We start from the raw sequence: 12980 nt of genomic DNA on the forward strand, positions 1-12980 counted from the left end.
GAGGGAGACACCTGTAGCAGCAGAAGCAGCACACCTACAGCAGCCATCACACCGCCCATCACCATCACTATGATTGGTTTGTGAAAGAAGGCCCAGGATGAGAGCTCGCCTGAGCCTCCAGGTGAGTCTGGACACAGGCTTCGAGTCCCAGAGTCTTCTGGAAATGTTTCTTCATTTGCATCCATGTCTGCTTGATAGTACGATCCAGAGAACATGTCTCTTGAAGTCTGGAAATTGGCAAACATGCAGTTCTCCAAGACGAGCGTGGGTCCTGGTCAGGTCGAGACTAAAACCAGCTTCAGCTGCACCCACTTTTGAGCATGAAGGAATGCTAAATAATGAAGCAGTTCATATTCTCTTGCTTCACTCATCGCTGTAATTCCAGATGGTCCACCACGCCCACACAACAGAGGGAGGGTATGTATCCGACAGAACCAGACCACTTGGTTGAAAGCACCCAAAACAAATATGTTGTGTAACATTAGACAATTTTGATGTACAAACATCAGTTTAACAGCTTCTTGCTTTTATAAAGCCTCCGACGCTCACTTTACTCCCAGTGTTATCCAAGCGAGCGGCAGCCGTTCAGGGTGGAGTATGTCGGCAACAACAGGCAAGTCACCTGATCCGGCTGACAGCAGAGTGTGTACAGCTCGCACGGCCATACCAATGACAAAACAAATCAACGTCGAAACATGTTTGACTTTAGAACCACACGGCTCTCAGCACTGGTGTTCATGAGCAGCAACATCTGAAACTCGGCAACATGATTTTTTTTTGTACAGGAAATTTAAATTTGCCATTATTTCACCAAGACTGTATAAGTATGGACGCATGTACAAGTATGTACATTAGTGCAGATGCTTGTCTGAAATCTGCAGCATGAAGCTGATGAGTCTACGACTCGCCCTGGATGGGAATCCAGTCCAATTCTGGTTACTTCCCGAGGAAACACTGGTATCCACTTACAGCTGGGCCTAAAGCCCTGGTCACACCAAATAATGAACAACGAATAATGAGCCAAGTAGCGTGTGGGGTTTTTTGTACTCGAGCCAAGTCCAACAACTTTATATTCTGCTTTATTAAGACTAAACAAAATGAGCATCCTCTGAACTATGTGGGGCTAATTCATGTTCTAAATTCATATTTAAAAAAAAAAAAAAAAAAAAAGTCCATATCACGTGTGCCAAGTACAAGTGTCGCTCATCTTAATTTGGACACTTTTTGCTTGACTTTACTAATGTCCTTCTTTCCAGCTTTTTTGGTCAGTTTGTTCGAAGCTTTTGTTCTTTTCTTCATGGTGATGGATTTTGGGGCTTTTTCCCGCTGCTTCCTTTTGACCACCTTCAACAAAAAAGGAGGAGAGCGGGAGAAACAAAAATAAGTTCTTTGAGCTACTTTTTTTTTTTTTTTACCTCTTAAACCCTGGAGTCCCCAAATTTGGGGACTTGCCCTGTTTTGGAACATTTGAACACTCATAACTAACCAATGCTGACACCAACATACACTTATTATACATCAAAACGTCAAGCAAAGTCTCCTTTACAAACGCATCCACTTCAATCACATATCAACTAACCACAGCTGAAACACCAAGCAAATAAAGACAAATTGGAATTCATTTTTTGGGACAAAAAACCTAATTTACCCCTACCAAGTATTATTTACTTTCAATTCTTTTCATCCACAACATCCCCTACGACCTGTCTTTTAGCTAATCCAAACTTTTGCATTGCATTTGTATGGGTGTGCGAGTTTGGTGAAATAGGCTCTAAGGGCTTAAGGGGTTAATATTCTTGGATTCTTGTTAACCCTCAGAACCTTAATGATGCTCTCCTGCATCCCGTTCAACTTTTCTTCACATTTCTTTTAATAGACCAAATCTTCACACAAACATATGCATCACAATCTGTAAGATGAGATTGTTCTGAAGATTTTGGTAGGCAACACATGGGGCATTATACCAAAAGAAAATATCTTAAAAGGGGACTTTTTCCCCAAATGTATGGTAAAAATCAAGAAGATATTCTCTGGGTTCTGGGGGTTAAAAAATCATATTAAAAGGAAAACAGAAACTGGACTCTTTCCTAATTAAAGTTGGGATGCAACGGTACAATCAGACTGCAGCTGAGTTTCTATCATGTTTACAAAGCTGACAAAATGTTCCTCACTTCTGTCTCTTCAGTACAAAATCAAAGGTAGAAAAAAGAAGCTGATCAAATGTTTGACTTCATTTTCAAGTTCTGTGATGTTTCTTAGAATTTGAGAACACTGACATGTTCAATTTTTTTTTGACTAAACTCCATGTCATACAGGGTACAGACACATTCTGTGAATCTGAACGTAAAACACGGGCAGCACATACCTCCAGTTTAGGCTTTTTCCTCGGCGTCTCTATGGGAACAAGCTGTGGGATGTCCTCCACCTCTTCCTGAACCTTCTGGCCCTCAGGAGTGGAGTCCATTTGTTTTACCATCTCTACCTTCTTCTTCTTTGCTGCTTTTTGGCCTCCCTCTTTCTGCCATCCACAAATGTGAGCTGAATTTTAAGATTATTCCGGTCAAAGTGACTCAGAGGAGAATCTGATTAGAAAATGAACTTGCCTCTTTCCGGGCCATCTGTGCTGCTTTCTGTGCCTCCTCCAGCAGGGTGAGGTGACTCAGGTCTGAGGTGTAGATGGGCAGAGCCGCTGACGTTACACTCTTTAGATGGATGAGCTTGATCGCCGGTCCTTTCTGCAAAATGGCATTTAAACGCTGCAGTTACGTAAACAGGAAGCCTTCTGTGTTTCACACAGAAAAAACCAAAAAACCAAAATCGTACTGGTATGAGTGGTACACCAGTGTGAATGCTCCATGACACGAACAACACTGTAAACACAGTTATAATAAGAACGCACACCAACAGCCATTAATGTTGACACAAATAAACATTAGCTTGTACCATATAAATAAAAGTGCTTTGGTTCAATTTGTTCTGGACAAGTTTTTTCATGAAAATCCACATCATATGATTTTTTTTTTTTTTAATAGAAATTACGACTATAAAATGTCACAGGGTGCGGAGTTCACCCACATTGATGCTATATTCACTGTTCCTTTTAACCAACCTGAAGAAAGTTCAGGTCTCTGTGCTGTTCGACTCACCATCACTAGTTTGGCTACCACCATTTTGACGGCTTCCACAACGTTGTCCGTCACCTCGTCCGCAGTCATGCCGGAGTGGCCGACACGAGCCATGCTACAACACAGACACACCAAGCCGGCTTTAATATGTCAAAGAACTGCAAATGGTTTTCATTGTATTCACATTGGATGTGACTTTATTGTGTTTCAAGGTTGTAGAGACAGGCTCCACAGAAGAGGAGGTCCATCTGGATAGACCATGAATTTCTGTAGCACCAGCTTTGCCCGTACAAAACACTTCCCAGAATGTACAGGGTTGCATACTATGGTGCAAACAGTTTCTACAGAGGATTAAGTCATGCGGCTCTGAATAAAACAAAGATGAGGGAAAAGAGGATAAATCTCACCAGCAGGAACCTCTGTTGGAGACCTTCAAGCTGGTGCCCTGGAGGATTCTCTCGATGTCTCTGGCCAGATGTTTGCTCTGCAGGTTCACACACTGCGGCTCTCTGGTCCAGACAGAAACATGGTACAGCCAGTACACCAACAACCCAGCACAAAACCCAAAGTCTCCAAAGCCTGATTAGTGCAAGAACTAAAGCAGAAACTCCAGAAAGAGACAAATTATGTTTAAAGCTGGTTTGGATTTAAGTTTTCTCTTTCCAGGCATTTCAATAATTGTGTTTATGACATCAGTGACTTATACACCCAGTTTCAACGATGAAGCCATGCAAGTTGCTGCTTTTTCGTTTAATAAAATCAGATACATTAAAATAAAGTGGCACCTTCAGTGATTCACTAGTTTCCAGACAAAACAAAGACATCAAAACACCTGTACAAAAAAGTTCCAACAGAGCAAAAATCACACCCACTTACACTGTATCACTGCTATTAGACTTTACCACTGGCAATAAAGACATAAACAGCATTCAATCTTACTTTTTCCTTTCATAGAAATGTTTTCCGAGGTGTGAGGGCAGCAGGCGCCTGATGTGGCTGTCAGATAGGAATTTGTCAAAGTTCCCCAACAGGCGGCGCTTGGCCTCATAAGGCTTGTACTCCGTCTTGAGGACTTTGTACGGGATAATCTATCAGAAACAGAGTCATAATTAACATTTATAAACAAATTCAGAGAGATTCTGGGTTTAACATAAAGCCATTCACTCACTGAACATGTGCCCAGTCCAGTGTGCCGCATACCCAACCAGTCCAATGAAGTCAGTCTTTCCCATCCACTGGTACAGTATTGTTTTGTGTCAATACTAGGGGTCAACCAATTATCGGCCAGGCTGATATTCAGCATTTTTGCGGATATCGATAACGGCCATTTATAGCGGACGATATGACGCTTTATTTTTCTCAGTGCTGCATGTAGTGAATCACTGGCTGCCAAGTTCCCCTTCACACATAAAAAGAAACTATTATTGAGTGACTTTAGTACTCCACACTGTGTGCTGCAGCTGAGACACTCTGTCATCACCCAAATCCTTCATTAAATAATCCACAGCTCATCCTGTGTCCGTAGCTGCTGTTACATTCAGAAATTAACGGTTTATTTTACAGATTAAAGGCTTTATGTTTCCAATAAGATCCAGGAAGAGAGAAAGAGTCACTGATTCAGGCTTTGAACTAAACAAGGGGAGAGGGGAGGGAGACAGGGTAGGAGCAGGGGGGCCTTTACCCATTTTCACAAAACAAAAAGGTAATATTTTTCCATGGTAGTGTTTAAAAAACTGTACTCTTTACAAATGATCACATGATGAACAGCAGACTTTAGCGCTAAACTCATTAAAGCAGCTATGCACGATCATCTTTAGCACACAGCTTCATGTTTACGAAACCTGAAAGTGTGAAAAACTATGATTCAGAAAGCTTTTCATCCAAGTTTTACCTTTAAAAAACATGTTTGACAATGAAAATTAATCCAGGTTCAGCTCTTCTTCTATTAAGAATTATAAAAGAGGTTATACTGCTAAAATAAATAAATAAACGCAATCCCACTCAAAAACGTTAAACGGTAAAAAAAAATAAATAAAATTTGTGAAGCCGAGATGCTATGTGCATCCAATATTAATGTGTTTTTAAACTTTTAAACGTTATTTATGATGTGTTTAAATCTCTGGGGCCGACGCCGTCGTATACGACGGCTAAGACCAAGCTTTACTAAATTATAAATAACTTTTGAATGATATGAGATAGAAACTTTTTGTTTTTGCTGAAAAGTTAACTCTGCAGACTTTCGAGCCAGCATCGGCCATCTTTGTACTCCTCATAGAAGCTGTGTGATGACGTGCGCAATCGGAATTGGTTCACTGTCACATGGTTTTCCAAAATCCAATCGTAGGACAGATTTACCTCACGTGAAAAGCCAAAGATCGTTTTCAGGAGTGATGTTACTAGTTGGCACGTTTGAATAGACCCCTGGGTGCTCCAATGAGTACATACTATTAGTACATACTCAGTGCGCCCTGCGCCATTACGCACAGCGATCAGTGAAAGCAGGAGCAGACAGAGAGCCTGAGTGTGTAACTATCAGGATTGCTCCACTAGTTTGCATGTGAATGTTACTGGATAACTCTGCGTTCTCTGCATAAAGCACTGTTTACCATATCAATGGACAACAAAACACATGGACCATTTTGTATATATTGTTCAAAATGTGCATTTGTGTTTATTGTTTGAACCTTGTTGTTGTAGTACAGTGTTTCACACAAGACCTCAAATTACCTTGATAAAGTGTCAAAACAGTTGTTTATTATAGTTTGCCGTGTTTTGAATAAATGTGTGTGGAAAATTATTTTTCGCTTTATTTTTCCTTGCATATTTTTGATTGTAAACCTTTATCACACTTATAAAACACAACAAAAACATATATATTCTGAAAGCACAGGTTGTCCTGAAAAAAGAGAGACATAAAACTTGATTGTGGGATGCAGGGAGAGCTGTTAACAGCAGTGAACTGTCCAAAAAATGCCCTCAGACCACAGAGGGTTAACATAAAATACCACAAAAACATGAAATACGTGTATGCACCATATTTAAGTTAAATTACCCGAAATTGTAGCTCTTAGTCTATTACAAAACATTAAAAATCTTAAATTAATTTATTCCACTTCACAAAGGCCCGTTGATGTGTGAGAAGGGCCTATCATATGGAGCTAATGCCCCCTGACTTCAGGCACTGAGGGGCTGTTAGCCCACATCACTCTTAAAATATGACTCGCTGCTTTCTGGTTTGTGGCAAAGTCCCGCCACAGCAATATTTGATTTATGTGATTAGAGCATCACCCTTGCCCTAGAGTTCTTTAAAAAAGAAAACTGAACGCTGTGAGGACCACCTTTAGTACCTCAGTGATGCTTTTGACGCCCCGTTCCTCCAGCAGTTTCTTGTAAAACCTCTGCGTTTGGTCTGGTGTCATGTTGGGCTCATCTCTGGTGAACAGACAAACTTCATCTGTGGCCTGTCGCTGGCTGTGAGGCAGGGGGCTGCCGGCAAAACAGACAACACCACAACAATCAATTCTATTCTGGCAAAGCAAGTTTATATCCAACAACTTTATTGTCAAGGGGGTCAGCCTGCTGTTGAAGTGGCATCTGGCAACCACACAACCCCATCACACAGTTCACCCTTCACCGTTTACAAAGTTGAAATTTATATTTAAGTACAGTCCTTTATGATCTCATGGCTGCAAGCAACTAAAATTTTTTTGACTGAACATTTTCTGTGAGTGGACGGCCTATGTAGCAAAGCCGCACAGCTTTGCTGTAAAGAAAAAAACAACAAGGTAGCTACAAAATAATGATAAAATAATCATTTAAATGTTAATCAACACCATGGTTTTTCACCAAGCAAAGTACATTTTATTGACAGGCAAGCATGAAACAGGCAAATTGAGTCTCTATGTGCTGTGAATTACTTTTTGAAATATTTAAAAATGGTGCCTGATTCACTTAACGTTTTGAAATTCTGACCTTGTTCTTGTGATTCAGATTTTGGTACCCCTCAATAATGTCCAAAACAAATTAGAAAAACAAAAGGTCAAGCTTTCCTCCCCCCCAAAAAATGTAAGTGCTAATGACAAACTTGCAATGCAAGAAGTTTGATACTGAAAGCAATTTACACAGACTAAAACGTACTTGTGCCTTCCTTCTTGCAAAAAGAATTGAAAAATAACCCCAAAAATTATCCTTAGATCATTAAAAAAAAAAAAGAAGAGAGCCTCAAACAAGTACAAGAACATGTTGCGCATTATTTAACGTCACGGTTAGCGACTCAACATCAAAGTCTATCTGCACAAATGTGGTAATAATTACTGGTTGGCGACGTATTTTATTGCTAATTATACCTCTCACACAGCAGGTGCATTTCCAGAAAACGTCAGTTCTTGCCGTGTGATGTATATTTTAGGAGAAACAGAAAGAAACGAACGCTGCTGCATCCAATGCTGTTATGAATGCGGACCGCTCCGCTGTGTTTCAGGCTGTCTGCTTACACAGATATATTTCAGTTATAATGATGACAACACTTATAAGCGTGTACAAACCTGAGCATCTCGCAAACTGTTTTTAACAGGCTGCACTCATGATTAATGGAGTTTTCTCACAGTGGAAAGTGGCTGCTGTTTTTACTGTCACTGCATCAAAATGAACAGTTATCACTTAAAAACAAGTCACCATAACACAACATCACATTTATGTAAACTTTGCAATTGGGGCCCGTCATCTCGTTTGAAGGTGGGCAATAAAGGGGTTAAATGAAAGAGCATATGACACAAAAAATATACTTCCGGGACTACCTGATTATCGCCCCAGTTGAGTGGCAAGTGCTGGCAACCACACGGCATGTGTGACAAGTTTGTGGCAGACAGAGTGCTACATGTGCCTCTAAACATCATGCACACACATTCTGTGTGAGAGGTGAGGACCCCCAGTGGGTGGAGGCAATCAAGGGGATGCCCACGTCTAACCATTTGGGGACATACCTTGTGTCTGCCTGGGTGGTTGCCAGCCACCCAGGACTCAAGGTAGTTCTGTGGTGTTGTGGATGTGGTGAACATGACTTAATGGAGTTATAAACAATTCACACTGGTTATTCTTCCGTGACTGGAAGATGACTTCCTTTGGCTATTTGTCCGGAACACACTGTGCAGGGAGCATTAAAGTGATGCGGGGGGTTACGGCTAGAGTTGCAAGTAACTAAATACAAAAATCACATCACAAAAATATTAAAAACCCAGTGACGCAGTAAAGTGGGTCACGTGACGATGTCATCGCGATCGACTAATAAGCCAGTTTCGAGTTTTCAGCGACGCAGTGGCTGCTGGGTAAGTTCAAAGGTCAATGCATATAAACATTGCGCATTCCCAGGATCAGGTAAGTTAGTGCATTTATAAGAGCTATATAGATGAATCTCATCACAGGCTGGCACTTCTAATATATATATATAATTTTTTTTTTCCCCTTCTGCACGTGGGTGTCGTGGCTGACGTCACCCAGAAAAGTACACACCGGTAGGAAGCTTGTCAACTTGCAAACAAAAATCAAAATATTAGCATAAATAAAGTTCATGACAGAACAGTCGTCACTCCAGTTGAAGTTAATTCAAAGTGATTAAGAGAAGTTTAACTCTAAACAGACAGCACTGTTAAACCAGTTCAAGTCAAGTTTAAGTTAAAGTTTGCCCTCTGGTGCAAAACTGCTTAAAAAAAGTCAGTGATGAGTGTTCTCAGCAGTGCATCAACTTTATGTTCATTTGTCTCAATATTTTAATTTTGATTATAAATGACATTTTTATCCATTATTCCTATTTCCATTTTTATTCACACTGTGTACATTTGGCCACAGTTTGTCTGACATGCAATGAATGAAAGAATGAAGTCAAATAATGTCTTTATTATAGTATATACTTTTATTTTATTCAGGAGAGCAGAAAGGAATCCATCACTGGCCACCATGTGTATGTCCTGTGACATATCTCATCAGTGGAGAGGAGAGGGACCTGCAGACAGGCTCCCTACAGACTACAGAGAAGGAAAAGAGAACTCGTACTTCAATTCACAGTGGTTGAAGGAAGTGTATTACCATCCATCTCGATTCTGTTTACTGCTTTTTAAAAGCAGGCTGCACCCCTTCTATGAACATACACAAGCTTCCACACAAAGTTTGGGTGTGTCTCATAAAGAAGACGTTGAAGGTTGTCAGTGGCTGCTGCACTTGCTTTGCTTTCCAGCCAAATGATTGAGAACTGTATTATAGATGCTCATGTACAACTATAATATTACAATAATATGAACAATACACATTACAGTGACGGTATTCGGATGACCAAGGTCTCATCTGCTCAATCTTCATGCAGATCTCTCCCCCCAATCACCATATAAATAATAATTTTAAAAACTTCTGAAAATTAAACGTTTCTGACTGTGTACGGTGCTAATAAGAAAGCATTAACTCAAGAGTTGCATTGAAAAGGGGCCCCAAAATATCTCTTGGACTGGAAACTACTACCCGTCACATTCAGTATGCCAAGTAAGTATGAAATATATCAGAAAGACAAAACTTTGTGGGATAAGACCATTTTTAATGAATGTATCTTGTAGTCACATTTAGTCACCAATAAATTTTCTGTTCCATTACTATAAACTGGCCAATGCCTGTGTAGTAAAACCTGGCCATTTCAAAATTGCAAGGCTGAATGTCTTTTAAATAACACTACTCATCCTATACTATTCTTATGAAAAAACATGATCTATATTTTATGTTACATACGTTGTCATTTGTTAATTAGTATAGTGTGTAAACTCTCAGACAAGTGGGGGCAGCAAAGTGCTGCACAGACTAACACAGTGTCATCCAGGACTGGAACAAGAGTAACTGGCCCATTTCATCCTCCCAACCCGTTCAATGTGAATCCTGGCATTTGCAATTTTTCTTGTCTTTGCAACATCAGCAGCAGTTTGTTGATCAAAGCCTAAGCTGGGAGGAGGGATGTGCAGTTTGACACGGCGCATCAAAAGTTCACATCATTTCTGGGGGGGGAGTGAAAACATTAGACTTTTCTTAACCCCCTTACATTAACCCTACATTTGTGGTCAGTCCCCCCCCCCCAAAAAAAAATTCCAACTTTTGCAATGGAACCACAGTAAACACCAGGATTGTAAAAATTTTTGACCTCTAGTCTGAAGGTGAAAGAAGCTTCTTATTTGAATGACAATGTTACAAATGTGACTCTCAATGTATTGACAATAAAACATTTTAATTTCTCTTGTCTGTTTTTTAGATAAGAAAATAAGAAAAAAGCTACCTTTATGATAACCTAGTATAGTGCGTGCATAAGTGAAAAGCTGATACATACAAATAGAAAAATAACCATGACATAATTAACAACGGTAAACATAAATATATGCAACAGTTTAAACAGTTTAGTTGTTCTGAGGAGTGTGAGAACTACAGACTTTCACAACAACAACAAAAACAAAAAAAAAAACAGGTCTCACACAGTAAAGTGCTCACAGCCTGATCATTTTGCTGCTTTGTTTCCAAACACGGAGTGGCTCGTCATAGAACGGAGCCGACGTGGTTCCAACTACAGACTTTAGAAATGTTTACATACATTTTCTGTTCAGACCGTGACTTCTTTCGGTTCTTTAAGCAGTTATGTTGCTTCAAAAACAGTCTTCTTATCAGCGTGAACGGCGTCGGCTGTCTGTTCATATGCATTGACCTGTGAACCGGAAGTATTAGGAGCTCTGCGCACATGCGCACCGAGAAACTCGAAACTGGCTTATCACAGCGTGTTCCGGACAAATAGCCAAAGTAAGTCCTCTTCCAGTCACTGAAGCATATCCATCCACTGCCTAAATAATAATTGTGCTGCGTGTTAATTTTCGGTGGGACTCACATGCGGATGAACTGCGGCTGTTTGGGGATCTTCCACAGAGTGAACAGCAGGCTGATCGGCTCATTATCGCTCAGCAGCAAAGACTCACTGCTGGATTTGGACTTTAAAAAAGCCTGCAGAGCCTGAACAGCTTTTTTCACCTGGGTAAAGAAAAAATAAATATAAAAGCTACCTTTAATCGTTTGTCACCGCCGATTAGCTTCGCCGCTAAACAGCTAGCATGTAAACACGCTAGTTAACACTAAACAATTCACAGTAACTGGTCAAGCCACAATTTATTAAAAACATTTAAGCAGCCGCGATACACAAAACGCAATTCAAACGATTAAAAGAAAAAAGTTCTTACTTGTGACCCATCAATTGCAATCTCTCTTTTGGCTGCCATTCTGCTTCACGTGCTCATTCACAGGAAGACGCATGCTGCATTTCCGGCTCAACGTATCACAAATTTCAAAATAAATGTTCATTTCCCTAACCGGGCAGAGTTCACGAACAGGGCTCGAAATGGAATAAAAACAATATGCTCCAATGATGTTGAAAGGTATACATTATTTCTCACCATAAACATTCAAAAGTGTGTAGTTTGTACTAACGCTAAGCAAAAAGTATGATGTTACAGGTTAAAAACTGAAAATTGTTGCAAAATCAAATTTGTTTGACGGGTTAAAAAATTAGCTCCAATTTTGGCAAAAAGTGATGCAAATTATTAGTAGAGCTAAAATAAAGTCTGTGCAACCCTAGCAGGGTTTAGGATTAAATGGTATTTATCACATAAATTACCTACAACAATGAAATGTTTTCATAAGAATAGAAGGCCTATATATTGACACTGGAGCGAGGCCCCTCATGGAGGCTGCAAAGTTGATATAGTAGCCCAAAATGGACATGTACTGTATACACCGCACGGCAGTAGTGCAGCAGATAACTGAAACAATCTTTCAAATGGTGAGATAAGCACCAAATTTGCCACAAATACTTCTTAAAACTAGGGTGACCATATTTTGATTACCGAAAAACAGGACACGCAGCCCGGTGTCGACATTGTCTGGATGGTCCCCCCATCTTTACTGCGCATGCATCATTTCAGAGCGTCAGCAGCAATTCATCAATTATCGCCTCATTTCTGCATAAAACTGACTTTAGAATGATTTAAGACGTTTTACATTCTCATCTGGTGGTTAATAATCACATTATTCACTTTGATCACTTTGGGTGTAGAGTCAAACTCAGACGTGCTGCTGTGATTGGTCCCCCACCTTTTATTATGAAATAATACTGAATTTATGTGGAAATGATTGTTGTACAAAAGCTTCAGATATCTGGCTGAGATAGATGGAGTTCAGTTTTAAGCAGAAACGAGGTGCTAATCGTTGAATTGCCGCTGACACTCCGAAATGACACGTGCGCAGTGTATAGGGTTTTAAAAGGAATAGTTTGCACCATGTATCATACTTAGTTATGTTACAGGGTAACACGTTAGATGCCATACAATCCAATGGATATTGAAATTGTTTGACCATTACTTCAGACAGTAAACATTCAACGCGGTAAAAACTATTCCATTTATTTATCGTATTAGCACAACCAATAATTTGCATTATTTTTTTCCAAAATTGGAGCAACTTTAACTTCTGACCCTTGTACAAACTGAAATTGACCTGTCACCATTTTTGCTGTTTTTACCTCGTAACTTCGTAACATTCAGTCACAGATAGTCCAAACTATACCTTTTGGGAATCTTTATCATCAGACAAATGTAGTGTCATTTTCAACATAATTGGAGGATCTTTTAATTTTGACCCCTGCGTAATTCTTCATTGACCCCTACCTGGCTGAATATTGAATAATCAAGTGGATAGGTTGCTTTTTCAAAAGAGTAATGGCTAAGGAGTATTGATGCCAAATTTGGTGCTTGTATCACCATTTGAAAGTAAGTAAGTCCCTTCGGCTGCTCC

The 12980-nt window shown here is 39.9% G+C and overlaps 1 protein-coding gene and 1 non-coding gene across 2 annotated transcripts; both read right to left on the reverse strand.

Annotated features, from left to right (window-relative positions):
• Positions 1-1167: 1167 nt before the first annotated feature.
• Positions 1168-11455, reverse strand: rsl1d1 (ribosomal L1 domain containing 1). Its single transcript, XM_034193178.1, has 9 exons — positions 11372-11455; positions 11026-11165; positions 6473-6611; positions 4065-4213; positions 3533-3634; positions 3147-3240; positions 2604-2735; positions 2366-2518; positions 1168-1344 (listed from the first exon to the last, which is right to left on the reverse strand). Exons 1-9 carry the CDS (start codon positions 11408-11410, stop codon positions 1204-1206), a joined length of 1089 nt encoding a protein of 362 aa, XP_034049069.1. The 5' UTR covers positions 11411-11455; the 3' UTR covers positions 1168-1203.
• LOC117531669 lies at positions 3326-3457 on the reverse strand. Its single transcript, XR_004566700.1, has one exon. It is a non-coding gene; the product is annotated as a small nucleolar RNA SNORA55 (small nucleolar RNA).
• Positions 11456-12980: the final 1525 nt, after the last annotated feature.

Source organism: Thalassophryne amazonica, chromosome 18 (genome assembly GCF_902500255.1).
Source record: "Thalassophryne amazonica chromosome 18, fThaAma1.1, whole genome shotgun sequence".
Classification (NCBI taxonomy): Eukaryota; Metazoa; Chordata; class Actinopteri; order Batrachoidiformes; family Batrachoididae; genus Thalassophryne; species Thalassophryne amazonica.